This window comes from Mauremys reevesii, linkage group 8 (assembly GCF_016161935.1).
Source record: "Mauremys reevesii isolate NIE-2019 linkage group 8, ASM1616193v1, whole genome shotgun sequence".
Taxonomy (NCBI): Eukaryota; Metazoa; Chordata; order Testudines; family Geoemydidae; genus Mauremys; species Mauremys reevesii.
In genome coordinates this window covers 18,398,529-18,420,903 of record NC_052630.1, presented here as the reverse complement: position 1 = coordinate 18,420,903, position 22,375 = coordinate 18,398,529, and the positions used below count along the sequence as shown (strand labels likewise).

At 38.0% G+C, this 22,375-nt stretch overlaps 1 protein-coding gene across 7 annotated transcripts in view; it reads left to right on the top strand.

Moving 5' to 3' along the window:
• Nucleotides 1–21,924, top strand: part of SFXN1 (sideroflexin 1) — a 38,938-nt gene extending 17,014 nt beyond the window's left edge. For 5 of the 7 annotated variants that reach the window (XM_039486003.1, XM_039486002.1, XM_039486006.1 and 2 more), the window contains exons 2-11: nt 15–189; nt 946–1,116; nt 4,036–4,134; nt 4,752–4,827; nt 6,626–6,711; nt 7,882–8,009; nt 9,575–9,624; nt 16,162–16,211; nt 16,978–17,025; nt 19,468–21,924. In XM_039486003.1, coding sequence (XP_039341937.1) covers nt 20–189; nt 946–1,116; nt 4,036–4,134; nt 4,752–4,827; nt 6,626–6,711; nt 7,882–8,009; nt 9,575–9,624; nt 16,162–16,211; nt 16,978–17,025; nt 19,468–19,564 — 975 coding nt within the window. In that variant the 5' untranslated portion in view covers nt 15–19 and the 3' untranslated portion in view covers nt 19,565–21,924. Of the gene's footprint in view, nt 1–14; nt 190–945; nt 1,117–4,035; nt 4,135–4,751; nt 4,828–6,625; nt 6,712–7,881; nt 8,010–9,574; nt 9,625–11,698; nt 12,328–16,161; nt 16,212–16,977; nt 17,026–19,467 lie in introns of those variants that run through there. The other 2 variants (XR_005583943.1, XM_039486001.1) reach the window with 2 other exon arrangements.
• Nucleotides 21,925–22,375: the final 451 nt, after the last annotated feature.

The window sequence follows — 22,375 nt, the reverse complement described above, 5'->3', positions numbered from 1 at the left end:
TTCTTTGGATGTAGAGTTCATGAAAATGTCAGCACATATACCATTAGACATTAATATCAAGGAACCCCGTTGGGATCAAAGCACTTTTGTTGGACGAGCCAATCATTTCTTTACTGTAACGGATCCCAGGAATATTTTATTACCTAATGAACAACTAGAAAATGCAAGAAAAATTGTTCATGATTACAGGTATGATAGTTGGATATTTTTGGCCATCAGTAATAATGACAATTTTTTTTCTTGGACCATAAGTGATTGTGGTTTGCTAAGTGTCACTCATATCAATAGGCGATTATATCCATCTAATGAAATATTTAAAACATTTTCAAACCAATATTTCTTCCTTTACGTATTCAATTGTATCTTCATGTAATGCCAAGTATATGTGATATTTAAAATAGTAGGATCTAGAGTTATGAATTAACAAATGACATGGTCTGAGAACCCGTGCTAAGAAAGCACTCTGGTCTATGGATGAGCTGTCTAATTCCGATAAATAGTTGGTATGACAGCAATACTGAGAGCTAACTTTGACTACTTGTTCTGTTATTTGTGATAAATAGCTTCTCAGATACCTGAAGATAAATTTTCAAACTTGGGCCTGGGTTTTTGTCTATGTGATTATTAGTGACTTTAATGGAAGTTATATAGCTGAAATCTCAACATTCTTTTGAACAGGTAGAATTTGTTATGGGCAGTATCAGCTAAGGTTCCTAACCATTGCAGGGAATTTTGATTCTTTCTTCAGCAAGCTATATAAAGGCTAGTCTACCAAATGCACTTGTCAATGGGGTTCTTAACAGGCAGTACAATAGAAGCTAAAGTACAATACTCACTTCTATCTTTTTACATTTATTCTGTTGATCCAAAAGTCCTTTGGTACCATATTTGTTTGTTTTTACTAATTGCTATATTTTATAACAACGTTTTTTATTTGTTTCCAAGACAAGGTATTGTGGCCCCTGGGTTGACAGAAGATGAACTATGGAGAGCAAAATATGTGTATGATTCAGCTTTTCACCCAGACACCGGTGAAAAGATGATTTTGATTGGCCGAATGTCAGCTCAGGTACCAATGAACATGACTATCACAGGATGTATGATGACCTTTTATAGGTAAGTGATGCCAATATAACACAAACATTGTCAGTAAATTAAGTAGGTAATATTTAATGTAGTTAGCTCATCAGAACATTTTAAAAGATGTTTTATAAATACTTTTTTAAATATAAAATTTTGCCTCCTTTCCTCTTCTGTCCTTGCATCCCTTTTACCTGCATTTATTGGTCGTTTCCTCTAGAAACAGCTGTGAGGTGAGCCTTTTAGCCCCCTCTAATAATTCACCAAATATCCTGTTTTTCCTCATTTCACTGAGGAAGTTGAATGTTCCAAAATCCCATCCATAGAGGAGATTTATCTGGAGAACTAAGAGTAGGAGATGCTGACTGAGAATTCTTACAGTAGAGATCTGGTATGTAGGATGCTCTCTGCAAAGTAAGTGTTAAACATCCTTCAGTCTATCAGTTGTCCAGTCCCATGTCCCTTTTATTACCTCCCTTTTCCTCAAAAGCACCTGAATTATCCTTACTCCAAACCTTCACAAATTCAGCGGAGTCTACTTTCAAAGGCCAGTCTTAGTATCTTCTGTGAGCAGTCTTGGCACTGGAATTTTATTTTAGTTTATTTATTTATTTTCTGAAATAATATTATTTTTCTTAGAAGAACCAGTGGAGAAGTTAGAGGCAATAACATTATAGTATTTGATTCAGTGATTCTAAAATTATCCTCACTTTATCTTATCACTTATCTATATTAAGAAATGTAAAAGATTTGCTGATCGCTGTGTTCTTTGTCTCTGCCAATGACTTGTCTTCTAGAGCTTTTCCACTGAACAACCTGGTAATTATAATATTTTGTCATCTGGAAAAGGCCCCACAAGTGCAATTTACTTGAATTTAATAGAAAGAATGTTCTAATCTATATTCTTTGATCACATGAATGGGTTGTTTTCCATCTCAGAATTCATAGTAGAACAGTTACCCCCTCCCCACTTCCCCAGAAAGGCATTTTTAAAGCACCCATCTTGATAATATTACAGCAGTCCCATCAGTTTTTCAGACTGTAGCTTTGAAACTTGAGCATGATCTTTAGCTTTCTTGCTACCTCAACAGCTAAAGTGTTTAAATACTTTCAATGTAGGATGTCTGTCTTGAGGCATCACCTTACTTAGCATTCACACAATTTACAGGACGTCTCAGAGACTTTTTTCCCAAATGAATCTGTCATTGATCCTATATTGAAACAGATTTTACATTCATTCCTGTGCAACATCAATATTTATTGTTAGTTCATGCAGAAATGTTTGCTTATGCTTTGAGCTAATAATGAAAAGAAACACCTGTTGACTCCTGAACTCAAACAAATGTTTCTGTGTCAGAGGGCATGTTTTATGTCATGGTAGCAGACTGAAGAACATTTTGGAGTAAGTAGATTTAAAGGGGGGCGGGTGCGTGTGTGTGTGTGTGTGTGTGAGAGAGAGAGAGAGAGAGAGAGAGATCTCCAAAGAAAGCTACCAATCCATGCGGTTGTGGACCTGGGTGAGAAATAACCAGGTCTGTAAATGTGGTCCATATATAAGGTGGAAGTAAGTTCGTATATTTTTGTTCAATTTTTAGAAGTGAAGCTTTTGCCATAATGTCTCAGTTATTGCAATTCACCTCCCATCTTGAGTGAATAATTAAGATTGTGCTTTATTATACTGACAGCTGATATGGTTTTTAGTTGTGTTTTTGTGTTGGTTTAAAAACGTATTCTGTATTGATTAATAAACTAGTTTCTGATTGGCTGAAGTACTTCAGAATAACTTTGCTCAGATAAATAAGAATAACCAAGCAGCTCTTCAGGTTCATAAATGATCTGGAGAAAGGGGTAAACAGTGAGGTGGCAAAGTTTGCAGATGATACTAAACTGCTCAAGATAGTTAAGACCAAAGCAGATTGTGAAGAACTTCAAAAAGATCTCACAAAACTAAGTGATTGGGCAACAAAATGGCAAATGAAATTTAATGTGGATAAATGTAAAGTAATGCACATTGGAAAAAATAACCCCAACTACACATACAACATGATGGGGGCTAATTTAGCTACAACGAGTCAGGAAAAAGCTCTTGGAGTCATCGTGGATAGTTCTCTGAAGATGTCCACGCAGTGTGCAGAGGCGGTCAAAAAAGCAAACAGGATGTTAGGAATCATTAAAAAGGGGATAGAAAATAAGACTGAGAATATATTATTGCCCTTATATAAATCCATGGTACGCCCACATCTCGAATACTGTGTACAGATGTGGTCTCCTCACCTCAAAAAAGATATTCTAGCACTAGAAAAGGTTCAGAAAAGGGCAACTAAAATGATTAGGGGTTTGGAGAGGGTCCCATACGAGGAAAGATTAAAGTGGCTAGGACTCTTTAGCTTGGAAAAGAGAAGACTAAGGGGGGATATGATAGAGGTATATAAAATCATGAGTGATGTTGAGAAAGTGGATAAGGAAAAGTTATTTACTTATTCCCATAGTACAAGAACTAGGGGTCACCACATGAAATTAATAGGCAGCAGGTTTAAAACACATAAAAGGAAGTTCTTCTTCACGCAGCGCACAGTCAACTTGTGGAACTCCTTACCTGAGGAGGTTGTGAAGGCTAGGACTATAACAATGTTTAAAAGGGGACTGGATAAATTCATGGTGGCTAAGTCCATAAATGGCTATTAGCTAGGATGGGTAAGAATGGTGTCCCTACCTCTGTTCGTCAGAGGATGGAGATGGATGGCAGGAGAGAGATCACTTGATCATTGCCTGTTAGGTTCACTCCTTCAGGGGCACCTGGCATTGGCCACTGTCGGTAGACAGATACTGGGCTAGATGGACCTTTGGTCTGACCCGGTACGGCCATTCTTATGTTCTTATACTCACCTTGCTTGGTATAACATCACTCTTTTGTTAATGTCCATTTAAAAAAACAACACTTTTTCTTGTTTTAAGAACTACTCCAGCAGTGGTCTTTTGGCAGTGGATTAACCAGTCCTTCAACGCTATTGTAAATTACACCAACAGGAGTGGAGATGCCCCAATTACTGTCAGGTCAGATACTTAACCAAATAGTTCAAATATCTTTGTAATCAGCACTGCCATCTATCTGAAGATGGTTGAGCTTCAGTAATTTCTGATGCAGTATGTAGACATGAGTCATTGCACAAATCAGTGTGAGTGCGTGCTAACAAGTTAGCAGAGTTGCGAAGAGATGCTTGAGAATGATTTGAGATTACAATTATGTTTAACCTTTTAAAAATGAATATAACTGCTGAGAGTTAAACAATCTTTTAAATGCCAACATAATCTCTAATAGAGATCTTCATTGCACTGTTTAACCAGTCATTTGAAAATGCTAAATTAGCTTGTTACCTTGTCAGAAGCTTTGGTTAATGTCTTTAATTAAGGACATCAACAGATTAAATATAGGACATATGATCCTTCACAGCCTCAGTTCAGAGAGTTGGACATATGAGCGAAAGCTAAAATGCGATGAACAGGATAAGATTCAGAGAGAAATTTGATTCCACATTAATAAAATGCAACTTTGTTTTTAAAGTAAGTTATTTTCGTACAGTATTGATGCATGTTGTTTTAGAATTTGAAGATATTGCAAGTTAATACAAATGCAGGTTGTGCAAGTGCAATCATTTTTATTTTTGTTTTAGCCAGCTGGGAACAGCCTATGTTTCTGCCACTACAGGTGCTGTAGCAACAGCTCTAGGACTTAATGCACTAACCAAGGTATTGAATTTTTCTTAGTTAAACTTCTATGTTTAGTAGAATTTTAGTGGCTTAGTCATCCTCTGGTACCTCTACATCCTGTTAAACACAATTCCTATTATGGAACTATAATTACTACTGCTCATTTAGAACTGCAGATTGATTTTTTCAGTGGCCCATCCCTCCCTCTTGCTAGTGCAAATTGCATGTACTCCATTTTTACACTGGCAATGTTACATGTTTAAGTATCTTTTGGAAGAAAATCAGGAAATTAGACCAGTAAGCACTAAGATATATATGCTCATAATCCATTCATGTGAACAAAATGTTCAGGAACATTTTTTGTAGATGCAAAACTGCACCAGCAAACGTGAAGGCCGAACCTCAGTCTGGCTGAAAATTTGGCCATATGTGTCAAAGGCTACGGCTATGCTGCAGTCAAACTGCATTCAAGGATGTGATTGCGACTCAGATAGGCATACCCACACTAGCTTTAGGCAAGCTAACATGGCTAAAAATAGCGGTGAAGACATGACGCCACAGACTCTGGCGTAGGCTGTCTGAGCCCTTCTGAGACCCTGGGTATCTACTTGTGGTGTTAGCCAGGTTAGCTAGATTAAAGCTAGCGTGGGTATGCTTCCTCCAGCTGCAATCACACCTTTGATTGCAGTTCAGTTGCACTGTAGACATAGCCAAAGTGTGAAATAAGTAGTCTGATTTTTAAGCATAAAATAATATTTATGTAGGGTGTAGTTATTCATATACCTACTTATCTACTACTACTTATTGTTATTGTCAAAACTCCTGAAAATATGGCAAGAAGTTTTTGCCAATCAAAATCTTTGATTGAAACTCGTAAACTTTGCAATAATACTATATTTTGCAATAGCAATACTTGCAACAGTTTTCACTACCTCCCTTTTTATATTTATGTTGCTTTCACTTTTAAAATGTAGGGCATTGGAGTTTTCTTATCACCTGATCCTGCACAAGGGATTCTGTTGCACTTATATATTCTTGTTCCCCAAATGCTTAATTTTAATACATGCTTAAGTGCTTCAGTGATGAGTGAAGATATACATTTCTTTGCTTGCGATTTTTGCAGTTTTTTGCAGCTCTGTCCCAAACTGGCATTACAGAGTTAATGAAGCTGCTATGGAGTATGTTTGGATGTTTCTGTTAAACTGATTTCAGGTTGAAAATTGTCTAGTTCTTTAACTAAATCCTCAGATTTACCATGAAAGAAGACTCTTTACCTTTTCCTCTTCCTTTACCTGCTCCCTCCCTCCCAAAAAAAAATAGCATGTCTTACATATTTTTGTTAAATTTCAGTTTTGGATAAAATACAGTAATGACTAAATGTTCAAGAGAATCTATTTTAAGTAGAGCATAACAGATTATACAACATATTGATCTGATCAATAGCTTCTGTATAGTCAGTGCCCTTAGTTACAAAGCTATTAATATTGATGCCTGGTGGATATAACCTTGCCAGTGGATGGAATTAAATTTAAGGTCTCTTTGGTGCCACTCCTGGCTCTTATGCTGATGGGTGTGTCAGGAAGTTCACGCTTCTAGGCAATGGTGATGCTAATAGTCAAGACTATCTCCCCTTCAACCTTCCTGCCAATGCTTCCCGTGACAGAGAGGGTTGTCAGTTTTGTCAGTTAAAAGTTTTATGTCTGATTTTTTTTGCCCTTGACTTCACTGAATTTTAAGTCAAAGAGAACAATCTGATTTATATGTTAAAAAAAATGGCTTAAGAAGACCCTTTAAAAAGATTGTGAAACCTGAAAACCTTTTCCTCCCCTTTTCACAGCATGTCTCGCCCCTTATAGGACGCTTTGTTCCTTTTGCTGCTGTAGCTGCTGCTAATTGCATAAATATTCCATTAATGAGGCAAAGGTAAGAAAGAGAATGTGATACATTCATTCTAGAAGAAATGTAATTTTTGTGGCAACCCTTGCAGATGAACTACTTGTTTTGTTTAGTTAATTTATCCGTTTTGTAATGTTTCTACCTAGTTTAGTTGTTTTCAATGTCGTGTATGGCATTTCAAGGGCAGTCTTTTTTAGGTTTTAAAGGCATTTGATTAAATTTCCCAAGTATAAAATAGAACATCTTTGTTCTCTCAAGATAAGTATCCCAATCGATCTTTGCTCTTGGATCTCAAAAGCCAAGTACCAGTCCTTCAAGACCTGATATATAGAGACTTATAGAACATAAGAATGGCCATAATGGGTCAGACCAATGGTCCATCTAGCCCAGAATCCTGTCTTCCCACTGTAGCTGGTGCCAGATGGTTCCAGAGGGAATGAACAGAACAAGGCAATTTATCAAGTGATTCATCCCATCATCCAGTCCCAGCTTCTGGCAGTTAGAGGTTTAGGGGCACCCAGAACATAGGTTTTTATCCCTGACCATCTTGGCTAATAGCCATTGATGGACCTGTCCTCCATGAATATAGCTAATTCTTTTTTGTTGACTGTGCACTCTGTAGAGAAGCACTCTTTAGTGTGTTTATCCTCCCTACCCCCCCAATCCGCTGCAAAAAAAATCCCTATATTTGGCCTACAAGATAACAAAAGAAATATTTTTGTTTGGCACCAAAGGAGTTATTTTTTAAAAGCTCTCTAAAGTCTTCACTTAAAGTTCATAAAATATTACGGCTGTGTCTATACTGCGCACCTTACAACAGCGTGGTTGTGCCGTTGCAGCCACACAGTGGTAAGGTGCACAATGTAGCAGCTCTTTGTCGCCAGGAGAGAGCTCACCTGGCAACAGAGTAAAACCAAACGAGGAGCAGTAGCTTTGTCACTGGGAGAGCGCTGTCCCTACTGGTGCTTTCCATTATCAAAACTTTTATCGCTCAGGCAGTGTTTTTTTTCACACCCCTGAACGACAAAAGTTTTAACAACGAAAGCAGTGTACACATAGCCTATGTCACTTGCTTGGAAGTATTTTTTCGATTTGACATAGTTAAAGGAGGAAAAATCATTTAGGCTCAGATGACAAAAAAAGGATAAAAATAAGTGCTACTAATTGTTATTTAACTTTTTTTTTTTTATTCAACAGGGAACTCAAATTTGGTATCCCTGTTACTGACGAAAATGGGAACAGGTTAGGTGAATCAGCCAAAGCTGCTCAGCAGGCCATTACTCAGGTGGTTGTCTCAAGAATTCTCATGGCTGCCCCTGGCATGGGTTAGTATAACTTTAGTCAAACATAATGATTGTCCTACAGTTGTTAGAATTCAGCATCTCTCTAGCTGTTTATTCTATGTAAATGTTTCTCTAATAGATCAAACCCTCCTAAGGTTGTAGAGACAATAGTTGCACCTTTGTTTAGACATTCCAGGAGGAACCATGCTATGTGTTCCTTTTAAATGGAACAGAATTTATTGGAATGATTCCCCAGGAAGAGATTTAGGCCATGGCTACATTAAGGATCTTACAGCAGCACAGCTGTACCGATGCACCTGCACCGCTGTAAGATGGATTGTGTAGCCGCTCTATGCCGATGGGAGAGAGCTCGCCGTTGACATCATAAAACCACCTCAACAAGCGGCGGTAGCTATGTCAGCAGGAGAAGCTCTCCCGCCGACAATGCTGTGCACATTTCCACTTATGGCGACAAAACTTCTCTCTCTCAAGGGGGTGTTTTTTTCACTCCCCTGAGTGACATAAGTTTTACTGACATAAGTGGTAGTGTAGACAGGGCCTTAGGCCCAAATCTTCAAAGGTATTTAACTCCCTAACTGCTGTTGAGATCGATAGGAACTAGTTGCCTAAATACTTCTGAGAATATGGTTCTTAGGCTGCTGTCAGTGAGTGGTGGTAACTTCTATTCAAATGGAACAGAATTAGCTAAAAGTCTGGACATATTTAACCAGTGCCAGGTTGTTGAGTGCTTAACCATATTTTAAATAGGTGAGAAAGTTTCCATTCCAATGTGTTAGAAGAAAAGTTGTCAAATAAAGATAAGGAGAGGTTGTGAAGGGCAGAGGGGAGCAGGAAAAGGAAAGTCAAATCAAAATGAAAAGCAGTGAAATCCTCATTATGGTACTCATTTCATTTTCAGTCTTAACTGACTGCGTTAAAGTGTCCTCCTTTTAATCAAGGCGGGTGCTTAATTAGGATGATAGGTCATCCATTGAGGTGTCCCAATTAAGATGATTCTACTGTAAGGGAAATAGTTTTTTTCTGTGCTTAGTATTACACTAATTTAGGCGAATACCTTGATAATGTAATCTCACAATGGATGTAAATGTTAACATTTGTGTGCAAGCTGGTAAAAGCCAAGCGGTACAAGGAGACGATGGTGTATCACCTCCTTAGTACTGCTAATGTGTCCTACTAACCAATGCTTTCAGCTTACTGAAAGTCAGCTGCTCTTTTTGACCTGGAGTTGTGGGGAACATGGAGATGCCACTAGAACAGCCTACACAATGGGAAAGGAGCACTGGGGGAAAACGAGGAGAAGATGAGTCTGCTCCAGAATGAGGAAAATTTACAATAGACTGAATTGTCCAAGCAAAATGCTTGCATACATTGATAGAGATATGTGTAAATATTGAAACTGTCATAATTAAGCTATTTGGATGTCATTATTCACACTTCAAGAAGTCACCGAAAAGTATTCCAGATTCTAAAGGTGGCATAAGATTTCCAACTGGTGTTCTAAACTGCCGCAAAAAGGTTTATGGAAAAATATGTGGTGTTTGCAAAGATTTAAGCATTTGTTTTGTTTTTTATTTTCTCACTTTCAGCTATTCCTCCCTTTATAATGAATACTTTGGAAAAAAAAGCCTTTTTAAAGGTAAGCCCTTGTTGCTAAATATGTGCATATAGGACATAGTCACATGTATTTCATATACAAAGTATTAAGTAAATATTACATGAAGAAAGATTACAATATTATATTTTCAATAATATTTGTATTTTCATAAAACATTGTTTAAGTTACTTAACCACAAATACACACAGAAACTAAAAGTTAGTCTACATCGGCACAGGAATGGGTTACCTAGGGAGGTGGTGGAATCTCCATCCTTAGAGGTTTTTAAGGCCCGGCTTGACAAAGCCCTGGCTGGGATGATATAGTTGGGGTTGGTCCTGCTTTGAGCAGGGGGTTGGACTAGATGACCTCCTGAAGTCTCTTCCAACCCTAATCTTCTTCTATGATTCTATGACCCGACAGCTAACTATTATATTCCCTAGAAAAGGAAAAATTTTGTTTCTGAATATGCATAAAGAAACATTTGGAATATTTTCAGTAATGTAGTTTTGCCAATTAAATTATTAAATCTTTTACTGAATAGTTCGGAAATGCTGTCTAATGGTTAAAGGTTGGTCTGCCAGTCAAGAATTTCTGACTCTTGTCATGTCACTTAGGGCTCCATCCTGTGAGGACCTGAGCAGCTCCTTGAAGATATTCAGTCCCCTCAACTGCCGTTGAAGACAGTGGGAGTTGAGGGAGCTAAGCCCCAGTTCACAAACACAGTTCAGAACATGCTTTACGTTAAGCACGTGCAGAAGCCCCATTGAAGTCAGTGGGTCTTAGGCATGTGCTTAAGTACTTCAAATGAGTTGCTCAGCACCAAATAGAATCTAGCTCTTTAACTTGCCTGTGCATCAGTTTCCCCATCTGTAAAGCAGAAATAATAGGGTGTTATGCTTGCTTAAAGTTGGCAGAGTGCTCTCATATATCGCTCTGATCAGAGGTGCTATCGAAGTATTATGAATTATTTAAATAATTCATTTGAACAGTCCCTTTCCTTCACCTCAGCACTGTCTAAATAAAAGTTTTACGAAAGGAATGAGTAGATTACTCTGCATAGCGTCATGTACGTGTAGATGATATTTTGGTTAAAATCTAGGGAACATTTATCTGAATCAGCTAACACAATGAGCTGCACACAGATGGCAATCTGTTTTCAAATGATGTTTGTGTCACCTGCCTTCACTGTGCTCCCACCCACCCAAAAAATGAATGAGCCTACCAAATTATAAAATACAATAACTGTGTTTTTTTAAAAAAATCTAAAATATGCAATTCTTCTCTGTTCAGCAAGATTTCCTTGTTTCAGTGGAATACTTGTAAACAGTGAATTTATTACAGATACAATGCAAATCATTTTAATATTTTTTTTTAAGTTTTGGTCAATAAAGAGAGGTTCCGCTTAGCTGCAGTCAAAAAGTATCCTGAAGTGGAAAAAAATCTGATTTGAAAATGACCCATTAGAATGATGAGTAAACCAAATATTGGGTGTGCATGTTTCAACAAGTATGATACGTTTCTCATATTTTATTTAAGCTAATGTAGTGTGATGTCCTTATCTAGTTGTTCATATTATGTTTGTATAAATCTAATACTGATCTATTAAGGTATTTTGGTTTACTTTTTACACTGTGTATGCGCATGAGGTTGTAATCAGCAGTAATAACTACTACATTGTGAATAAAATATCATACAGATTTCACATGAGACCTGAGCCAGGGCTGTATTTTAGTTACAAAGGTAGAATTTCTTTGCCCATTAATGTCCCTGGCTTCCTTTTGCATGAGTGACTATGGACAATCTCATATCTTTGTATGGGAAACACATAAGTTGAGTTAGGAGCATGCTTATTGTTAGAAGCAGAAAAGAAGTACTGTGTATAAACTTACCAACACTCCTTGGAAAGGTATATTTTTAGTGTAATCAGTTTTTAGATTACACGTTTAGTTGACTCTGAGGAATGATTTCTGTTCTTCATAGTCTTTGAGTTTAGATTTCACAACTGCACTACTGAAATATATACTGTGTGCACATGCACACATACACATGTGTGTATAAATATGCATTTCCGTAAGACTGTTTAATTTTTATTTTCTTCTATCCCCAAATTTAGAAAACTACATTTTCCTGAAGTGCTTGCTTCTTCAGAAAATTGTGTTCGTCACAGTGCTAAAACAGGGAATATAGCTGTTGAATTTTGGAATGAAAATCTTTACTGTATAGGAGACTGAAACTGCATGGTTCTCCTAACTGATAGGAGTGAAACTCCCATGTGCGCACATCATGTTTTCCCTAGTAGAAATGAGATATATATTGATTTGACCTACCTCTTATTCATGGACTTCCTTTGACCTTTAGACTACTTGAGGCATGATAACTACAGCAGTGCACCTGAAAATTCACTGTCCGTAAAGAGCAAGGACATTTGTTTTCTGAAATCCAAGGAGTTGCAAATTTTGAGCAAAAATGGTTGTACATGTGCACGGCATGAAAGGATTGTCATGTGTCATATCAACTTGCATGGAAGAAACATGACATTTATGGCAAAAAGAGTGAAGGAGGAATCAGTGTGTCTTTGGAGTCAAACTTCAAGTATTTATTGTGCAGTATAATCAACATAAGGGTGTTGTGAATTTTGCAGATCAGCATACATGAGAGATTTCTTCAGTGGCTACTCAATGTTCTTTGGTACCATCATGATCGTTTATACTCTCCTGTTCCTTCCCCTCAGCCTCACAGACTGTGAGTTCAGGTGAAACCTTGCTCTGCAGTTAGTCAGTGGTAACATTTGATGTAGATTAGTTCTAAAACCATTAAGGAATGAGCTGCCTTTTTAACTAGCAGCTTGTGCATGTCCTCTTGAGGTTTCCAGAAGCACCATTCCACCTGCAGTATTGTGACACCACCACCTACAATCTGCTTTACTAACATATGTACCTCAGTCTTTGCTTTGCACACCAGCATTCCAGAAAAATAATTCTTATGTGCCTGTAAAAACCTTTTTGGGTATGTCTACAGCAATTAAAAACCTGCACCTGGCCTGTGCCCGCTGACTAGGGCTTGCAGAACTTGGGCTAAGGGACTGTTTAACCATGGTGTAGATGTTTGGGCTTGGGCTGCAGACCAAGCTCCAGGACCCTCCCACCTTAGAGAGTCCTAGAGCCCAGGATCCAGCCCAAGCCTGAACATTTACACTGCAATTAAACAGCCCCTTGGCCAAGTCAGATGGCATAGGCCAGCTGCCGGTTCTTAATTGCAGTGAAGACATACCTTTGAGACCAAAAAGCCTGAAAATAAACAAATGCGTGTCAATCAGCAAGTCTTCATTTCTTTATATCCTACCATAGAATAGCTTCTCTTTTCTGTTTCTTCATGTCTAACAGTTTTAATGGTATCATGGTAAACTCCATTGATATTTGAAATAAAAACAAAGGTCAGATGACTACATGATTATTACTTATATTCATCATCTCTGTTGACTCATGCTTGGGTATGTATGTCTGAAAACCAAGTCACAATAGCTACTGCCAGTGGCAGGAGCCATAAACTATATTAGTATAGAAATGCAGAATTTATAGGTACTCTTCCATCTCATCTAACCTTTCCATTAGAGGCACTTTGGATGCTTCTTCCATACAAACTTCTGAAAATTGCTGTTGCCGCCTGAACTTTGAGATTTTTAAACCAATTCTAACATGGTTCATAAATTAATATAATTTCTCATACAAGTTCCCATCCAACTTTCTCCTGTTGCCCTATACATCATTTCTGATACTCAGGTTGATTCCTGTGTATTTTTTCTCCTTTCATGTAATATAACCATCTAATCAGATTTTCTTAGTTTGCAGCTGTAACAACCATTACAAACTTTTTTTCCTAATTAGAAAGAAAGCCTGTTCTGCAATCTTCTCTCATATGGTTCTGCTCTTCAAAGAACTATCCTATGATATATTCAAGTTCCTTCCATATATCTCTAATTCCTTAACTGCTGCCAGTAATGTTATTTATTTATCTAATTGCAAATAGTGCATAGTCACACCGGGCAAGGTGGCAGATTCAAAAGTTCTTCTAACAGTGAATAGAAGCAGTAACTAAAATACTAAGTTTTCATATTTAATTGTCATTTCTACAACCTCTTTATGTGCGCTATCCAACAATGACACCTGCCACACAAACCATCTGGAAGTTAAGTCCTGATACATTCAGAACTACTGTCTTCCTGAGTTCAATGAGAGAATTGGTATTCACCAAATTATTTTGTTATCTTGTGCTTCTTTGTTTTCTCTCCAGACAGATGCACATTCTGAGTCTGACGCCTCTAACTTGTTTTTAGTTAAGTGTATTTTACTTATGCCTCCTTGTTTGGTTGTATTTTTTTCACCCTTCCAGATATTTGTTCTTAAAACTGATCTTTAATGCTGGCTTCTTCCTCCTATTCTTTTTAATATTAGCATTGTCCAGCAGTATTCTTGGAAAATAAAGGTCAGAACTTTATCTGCCTAACAGGCGTTTTTTACATCCTACTGTCATGAAACAAAAAACATTTCATCAAACGAACCAGTTTATGCTAATGATGCTGCCCAGGCTGTTAGACACACCTGTGTTTTTCAGAGTAATAGCCCACTCAGATGAAGGCTGAATACCACTGTGCTTTACTGTGATAAAAGCACAGATCTGTCTTATATACCCCAAGTGACCTGATGCCTCTGTATTATGAGACTATCTCAACTCCCTCAGTGTTCAATACTTGGAATCTCTCAGCCATAATCCTCCCCTTGATCATAGCTTTTCACAGTAAGGAATCTGACTAACATTCCCACAAAGAGGATAGCAATCCCACAGTCCTTTGCTGCTGGTACACAAGCTGTGATAAACATACAGTCTCCGAGCACTTCTGCTCCTGTGATGCTGTTCCCACCATCTCTTGTCATTAACTCTCCCACTGTATGAAACTAAAGCCTTTTGAACCAATCTATCTGGGGCAAAGGTCAGATGAAGATGCGTTAATGGAATGTCAGAACAGTGCGGCACCACTGAATTCATCCTCCTTTATCGCCTTGATGCTGCTTTTTTTCCATCTGTTGTCTACTTTTGTAGGTAATTGATGAATTGGACAGTTCGCTCCTGCAGCCATTTCTGGACTACAGACTGCCTCAAACAAAGAAGGGCACAATCTGCTGTGTTATTTCCTCTCTCTCTGTCCCTGAGGAAAGAGCTAATGCGAGTATTGTTTTCCCACTTCTTGTTTCTGCTGTGATCTTTTAGCAGCAACCTTGTCATACTTTCTTAAATTCCTTTTCGCCTTCATTCCCTATTGCTTCCATTTTCCCCTCCAAAATACTGACATTCACTTTTGTTGTTGGTTCACCAGTTTCCTGCAGCTTGAGGAATGCTTCTTGTAGACACATCATCTTTCTACTTACCAACTGTAGTGTGTAATCTTAGCTAATTAACTGCTTTGTATCAAATCAACATGTTGTTGTGATAGCAATTGTGTGTTTCATGCTTTTTAGAGACCTTCGTTTGATGGTAATGAAAAAGCCCATCATAGCAGAGTTTCATTAAAATGTCTGGTTTTATTTCATTAGTATTTAAATTCAACTAAAATTCTAACATAGTATTTTTAAAAAAAAATAATCTAAAGACCTACAATAAAAGTTTTGTCTTCTTTCCAAGTACATTTGATGAGATTTGCAAAAGAAAGTGCAATAGAGATGAACCAGCCATAAATATCACATTTATATAAAAAAAATTATTTTGCTTTGCTAAACAAATGACAGCTTCTATTTTTGTTTTTCTTCCATTGTAAAAGGAGTGGGGCCCTCGCATGGTTGCACAGTACTAGTTTTATCCATAGGAATTTAGAGCCAGAATCTCAGCGATAGCTGAGAAGCATAAAGAGCAAATCAAGAGGTGAGGAGAGAGGCTGGTGAAAAACCGTACCTTGGCACTCCTATGATCCTTAAGCAGCTGCTGGCAAGTCCTCAGGCATAAGTTAGAGCAACCTGATGGTGCACAACAGATTGAAACAATAGCCGGGATTCAATACAGCATAGGGCTGTCTTGACCAAATTCCTTATGCTGGCAGGAAGATGGGCAGCATATGAGCCTTTACTCTGCCATATGGTTCTGTTTTCACTGGACTGATCCTCTCAGGGCCAGACACTGATGCTGCTGCTACATTCTGAAGTCAGTGCAGCACAAAGTGGTCTCACCAGGGAACTGGCCCCTAGACTCAAATCAGAATCCGGTCATGAGCAAAGTGGGTTGTCAGCGATCTATTAATCTAGTTCCTAGTGGAGACTTATTCAGATCTGATCCAATACACATTGATGTCAATGGGGATCTTTCCACTGACTTCAGAGGACTTGGGACCAGGCCCTCAAATTTAGCAGTGTTAGAGGTCAGGATTGAAGTGTGCTGGCAAAGCTGTGGGGAGAACTTGCGCAGTATATCTGCACCATGTTTAACTCTTAGCAGCTGTCAGTCCCTCTCTTATGAGTACATGAAATCTCCAAAACTGTCAGGAGGGAAAAGCACACTTGATTCACTATGTAATAATTATTTTTAACACAGCGGTTCCCGTGGATGAGTGCCCCCATTCAAGTTGGATTAGTTGGAGTCTGGTGAGTGAGTTTCTTGTCTACTATTTTTAACAGGTGTGACTATAGCTTCCTTGGAAGATGTAAAGAGGCACAATTTGCAAATCAAGGCTGTATGTTTTGGGGCAGTAAAGCCAATGAGCATCAGAAATGATTCATTCCTTCTGTGAGATGTGGTGTTAACGAGATTGAGCAGATGTAAATGATATATTCTATGTCGTATTACCTATTCGTTTTTAAAAAATGAATCACAAATCTCTTGCTTCTATTGCCTCTTTTATGGTAGCCATCAGCATGGAGAAATTACAAATGTAGATATCACCAGCAAAGAAAGGGAGCAGAAGGGGGTGTGGATGGTTGCTCATGCCTACAACTGATTAAAATAAGCTGTTTTGACCACTGCCTAAACAGGCGATAATATAGAACCTATTCCTGTAATGTTGTGAATGCTCTCAACTTACATGGAAGTCAACAAGGGGCTTGATTCTTCACTGCCTAACCTCTTGTGCATCACTTACATCTATGCAAAGTGGGTGTGAAATGTCACCAAATCAGATTTTCACTGCTTTATATGGGTGATAGTGCTTTGCGTCCTCTTTGCACTCTGTATAGGTGTAAATGACTACACGTGGTGCAAGGCAGTGGAGAACTGACTTCATGTCACAGGACTGGGCCCTACCATCCTTGAGAAGAAAAGAGAATAAAATGATTGAATTGTGTGTCTCGCAATGTTTTTTGGAAAAGTACAGCTCTACCCTAAATACTATAATCTTATTTTTGTCTTTTACAGTTTGGTGTTTGCTACACCTCTGTGCTGTGCATTGTTTCCTCAAAAAAGGTACATGTGGGTTTTTTTATTCTTTTAATGTTGAGAGCCCTGAAGCATGCAAGATGTTTCACAGCAAAAAGTAAATAAATGCCGCCCCCTCACCCCCGCCTCAAAGAGCATACAATCTAAATTCACATATGACAAGTGTGGGTCATAGACATGAGGGAGGAAGGAAAAGACAGTTGCCACAGTTATTTAGTAAGGTAGGTGTGCATATTAATAGTTCTGTTTAGTTGGGGAGCGGGGTTTAACTTCTGACAGGCTAAGTGTCAGAAATGAGTTTTAGGAGGGATTTGAATGAGAGGGGAGGACTTGGGGTTTGAGAGGGCATTCCTGTTGCGGGGCAGCTCTGAAGAAGATACAGAAGCAGGAGTGGAGGGGATGCAAAGGAGATGTTAAAGTGGGCATCACTGATGGAACAGAGAGAGTGGGGTGATTGGAGAAAAGGAAACAGTTGGACATATAGATTGGGGTTGAATAATGTGGGGCCTTGAATGTCAGGACAAGGAGCTTGGATCTGATACACAGCACAGTGAGGAACCAGCAGAGGGATTCAAAGAGGGGGAGATGATGTGCTCAAAAGGATGCATATTTGTGCCTTAAGGTGGTGGCGTCATTTTAATGTCTGAAAAAAGTGGTGAGATCCATTTATTTTCATTTGAAAACTCGCACTGAATGGACGCCACCTGAAGTGGGTGCGCTTTATTTGTAGTTTGAGTAATAAGATTGTCCCCAGGTAAGAGCCTCATCCATGTTAATGTGTCTCAGAACCATTAGCTTTGTTTGAAAATAAACATGGAGCTGACATTCATTGTCCATGAGCTCCTAAAGCAGCCTGGGAAAACTAAATATTAAGGTCAGCTCAAATGCAATAAATTATGTAAACTTGGTGTAAAAACTCCACTGATATGTATTCTTTCCTTTTGTCATTAATGGAAGTCATGATTACTGCATCAAGTGGAAAAAATACTTAATGTGATTTAAATGTTGCAACTGGAGGTTAGTTGGTTAACAAAGTTAGGGGTTGAGTTCACTAGCTTTTCTCTTCTGGAAACTCTGGGTCTCATTCTCATCTCACTTACATAGTTTTTACTCCCTTGATTCCAACAATGCAATTACACATTGTTTGCCCTCCTGGCTAAGAACAGGCCGAAGAGCTGCAATAGCAAGGAACACGGCAGGGCTATGTTGAGTTGGATTGACACAGTTGTACTGGCAAGTCAGTGTAGTGAGCGCTATGCTATTCCTGAGTCAGATCAGTGATTCTTGAAATTCACCTTCATGTGTCCTGAGCTGACTCACTGATTTTATAGGGAAATTTATTTTTCATTTGTAAAATGAATTCATCTCACAAGACATGTAACAGCTGCAATTTCTTAAATACATTTTAAAAAAAAAATTAATGTTGCATCTACAGACTAGTTCCTTTGATTCAACAGAATAAAGTAACACAGTCGTCAAAAGCAGCCAAATACACTATTTTTTGAAAGTCTCATAAAAGGGTATAGTTTGTATCTTCCAGAACTACATTTACATGGGAACCTAATAATCAAAGCTGAAGTCGAAGATACTAGAGCAGCAGCTATTTCTTGAATAGGCAGAACATCGTGGGCGGAGGGATAGCTCAGTGGTTTGAGCATTGGCCTGCTAAACCCAGGGTTGTGAGTTCAATCCTTGAGGGGGCCACTTAGGGATCTGGGGCAAAAATCAGTACTTGGTCCTGCTAGTGAAGGCAGGGGGCTGGACTTGATGACCTTTCAAGGTCCCTTCCAGTTCTAGGAGATGGGTATATCTCCAATTATTAAAAAGTCAAGCAGAGGGCAACAAAAATGATTAGGAGGCTGGAGCACATGATTTACAAGGAGAGGCTGAGGGAACTGGGATTGTTCATTCTGCAGAAGAGAAGAATGAAGGGGGATTTGGTAGCTGCTTTCAACTACCTGAAAGGGGGTTCCAAAGAGGATGGATCTAGACTGTTCTCAGTGGTACCTGATGACTGAACAAGGAGTAATGGTCTCAAGTTGCAGTGGGGGAGGTTTAGGTTGGATATTAGGACAAACTTTTTCACTCAGAGAGTGGTGAAGCACTGGAACGGGTTACCTAGGGAGGTGGTGGAATCTCCTTCCTTAGAGGTTTTTAAGGTCAGGCTTGACAAAGCCCTGGCTGGGATGATTTAGTTGGGGATTAGGTCCTGCTTTGAGCAGGGTGTTGGACTAGATGACCTCCTGAGGTCCCTTCCAACCCTGATATTCTATGATTCTATTCTATGGTTCTCATTACCAAGCAAGTTAAGTTATTTTGCTTCTGATCTAAGAACATCATATTAGGGAAAAAAATAGATCCAGACCCTCCTTTCCTAGTCCAAAAAGCCTTGAGCAGATACATCATCTTTTTTATTTTAGATCCAAACATTTGTATGTGTACTCATTTTACTATCTTTCTTTTGCTTAGTTCCATGTCCGTAACACGCTTGGAGCCAGAATTGCGAGCCAAGATCCAAGAGTTCAGCCCTGGTTTAGAACGTGTGTACTTTAATAAAGGATTATAATTCGAGGAAGGTAGAATAATCTTCGAGGAGAATCTCGTGAGCTCCTTTTTTAATTGTGTGCCAATGTTGGTGAAGAGAACTCTATTTTGACCTATTCTTTTATTGTTAAACAATTTTGACCATCCATGTTATTTTATATAAATATATTTTAAAAAATTATGATAAAATTATCTTAAATCACAAACTCATTACTGTTGTATTGCCCACTTTGTAGCCGTCAGTTTTTTAACTGAAAGTTTAATCGCACATATCCAAAATGTTTACATTAGCTAGCAAGCAGCTAAAGACAAAACTCCTCATAAGGAAAAAAAAAATCAAGCGCACAAAGAAAATCAGATGATCTTTTCTGAGATTTGCTATCTGTTCCTAGGGTTGCCAACTTTGGTTGGACAAATTCCTGGAGATTTCATCACATGACATAATCTTTAATTAAAGGTTAATCTTTAATTCCTGGAGACACCAGGGCAATCCTGGAGGGTTGGCAGCCCTACCCGTTCCACTCAGAGTGGGAAGGAACTCAGATTTTCATTTTCCCCTCAATGTAGGGCAAATGTCTCTTTGTAAATGTCTTTGGCCCCATGGTTCAAGTTGTGACCACAAATCCTTTTCTTCAGGTCCTCCCTATCCAGTGTTAGCCTCATAAGAGTAATAATTCCAAAGACCAGCTATATTGTGGCCATGCCCCATTAGCCTCATTCACCATTTCTAATAAATGGCAGCAGCAGTTAATTTTATTTTACCTTATTTTCTTATGTCTTATAATCTTCAAACTTCATGGAAAGTTCCTGCGGTTTCCTATTTAACTACATTCAGCACATACAGTCCTGCTGTGTTCAGTCTTTTAAGAGTGCTCTTGTTTTCTGAGTGATCAATATTGCAGCAGTACAATCTGCCTAACCTTTTTTCATATGATGGTTGTTTGGCCAACCTCTTTGTTCCTGGAAAAGCACAAAGGAAACATATTTATGCTGCTGTTTTAATCAATTACTGCACAAAATTACTGACCACTTTCTATTACATTTCACCATATTCTCAGTGTATCCAATACACACCCACTGTATTATCAAGGCCCACCTATATTTAATATACAGTATATTTAATGTAACATTAGAGAGCTTAAACTTAAAGAGCCAAATTCTCCACTGGGACAGATTTGTGCAACTCCACTGCCACTGTGCCAGTTTGCACCACCAGAGAATTTTGTTCCACATTTTAGATGTTCAAAGTAATATACATAATGATTGGTGAGTGTTTTACTGACAGTATGTTGTTATGCGCGACTATATAACATAGCTAATGTCTGGAAGTTTAGAGAACAGTCTAGTGGCAGATTTTGCTTGACTGTGATCAGAGTGACTTTTCTCATAAAGCAGAGATTTGTTTGATGGCTTGTAGCGTTTATGTTTGATCTGAAAGGATTAACAGATCTGAAGCTTTAGTCTCCTTGACTGACACTGAGCCTTACCTGCATTTCTTCTGTAATTACCTACCTTCACGTTTTTGTCTTAACCTTTCTAGTTGGGAGTGAGCTGGTTTCCCCAGTGAATTCTGACTCTAGATATATTTTATTGCAATAAATAGTTCTGAATGAGAAGAAATGAAAAAAACATAAATTCCAAAAGATATGTGTTATGCTTGAATGCTTTAGGAATACATGTAGATGTGTATACACATCTGCAGAGAAGCCAGGAAGGAATTTATTTAATGATTACAATCTCCTATTTAAAGGAGTTTGTCTCATTTTTAAACATGCCATTTCTCCACCCATTGATTTTTGAACTCTTGCAATCAGATATATTTTATGTGAACTCACTTATTCAGTTTCGAAAATTCTGAAATGTGCAAATATTCTATAAAAATGATATAGCCTAGTTTAAAGAATATTATTGATAGATTTCAATTAAATAAAGGAGATTCTTCAGTGACCAAAGTATAGATCTGAGGAGAAAAAAAAATCATGGGTATATTTTTTTTTGGTTAACTTTCTTTTTTGAAGCTTCAGTCTATTAATGCTTTTCTACAGAACTAAGATCTGAACAGTTTCATGATATTATTAAGCAGAACAAAATAGTATAAAGATCAGACAATTTATACTGATCTGCTAGAAATAGAATGTTTTTAAAAAATATTTCCAAGTTAAGTGCAATAAACTCTTACTTAAAACTAGAAAAATAGTTATATTTCCACTTGGGGAATATAATTTTTAGTGATGCAGTGACTGACTACATTTTTAATTTAAGTATTATCACAATGTCTTTCCAGTATTGATGGAGTTAATGTTCTATTTAAAGTGAACTAGATAAAATATTAAATAAACTCAGACTGAAATTAATTGATTTTTCTCTTCTTGTATTGTCTTCTAAATATAGATTTTTGTACATTGAATATTATGGTGCAGTTGACTCCAGCTCATCATCTTTTGCACCTCAGAGGCTCTGAGTGCTGGTGTCTGAAAATTCATAATAAAGCAATCAATAAAGCTTCTTGATTGATAAGCTTCAATAAAACTTTCAGTGGCATGGGCCATCATAATTAATTGTTTCACAGCTTCTTTAACAGCCTTAGGCAGGTACAACTCTAATGTAAATTTGTCATAGGAAAAAATCTAAATATTAATATTGACAGTATTTGGACTCCTAGCTGAAAGATCCCGCGTGCTTATTTAACGAGTATTTAAAAACAAAACATACTTGTGCAGTGTTAAACAATAAAAGCACATGGGGGAGAGGGGTTTGAAGGCATGTAGGGCAGTTGTGCACCCAACTTCCATGGACTTTCACCAGGAGGTGAGTGCCTAACTCCCAGCTATGC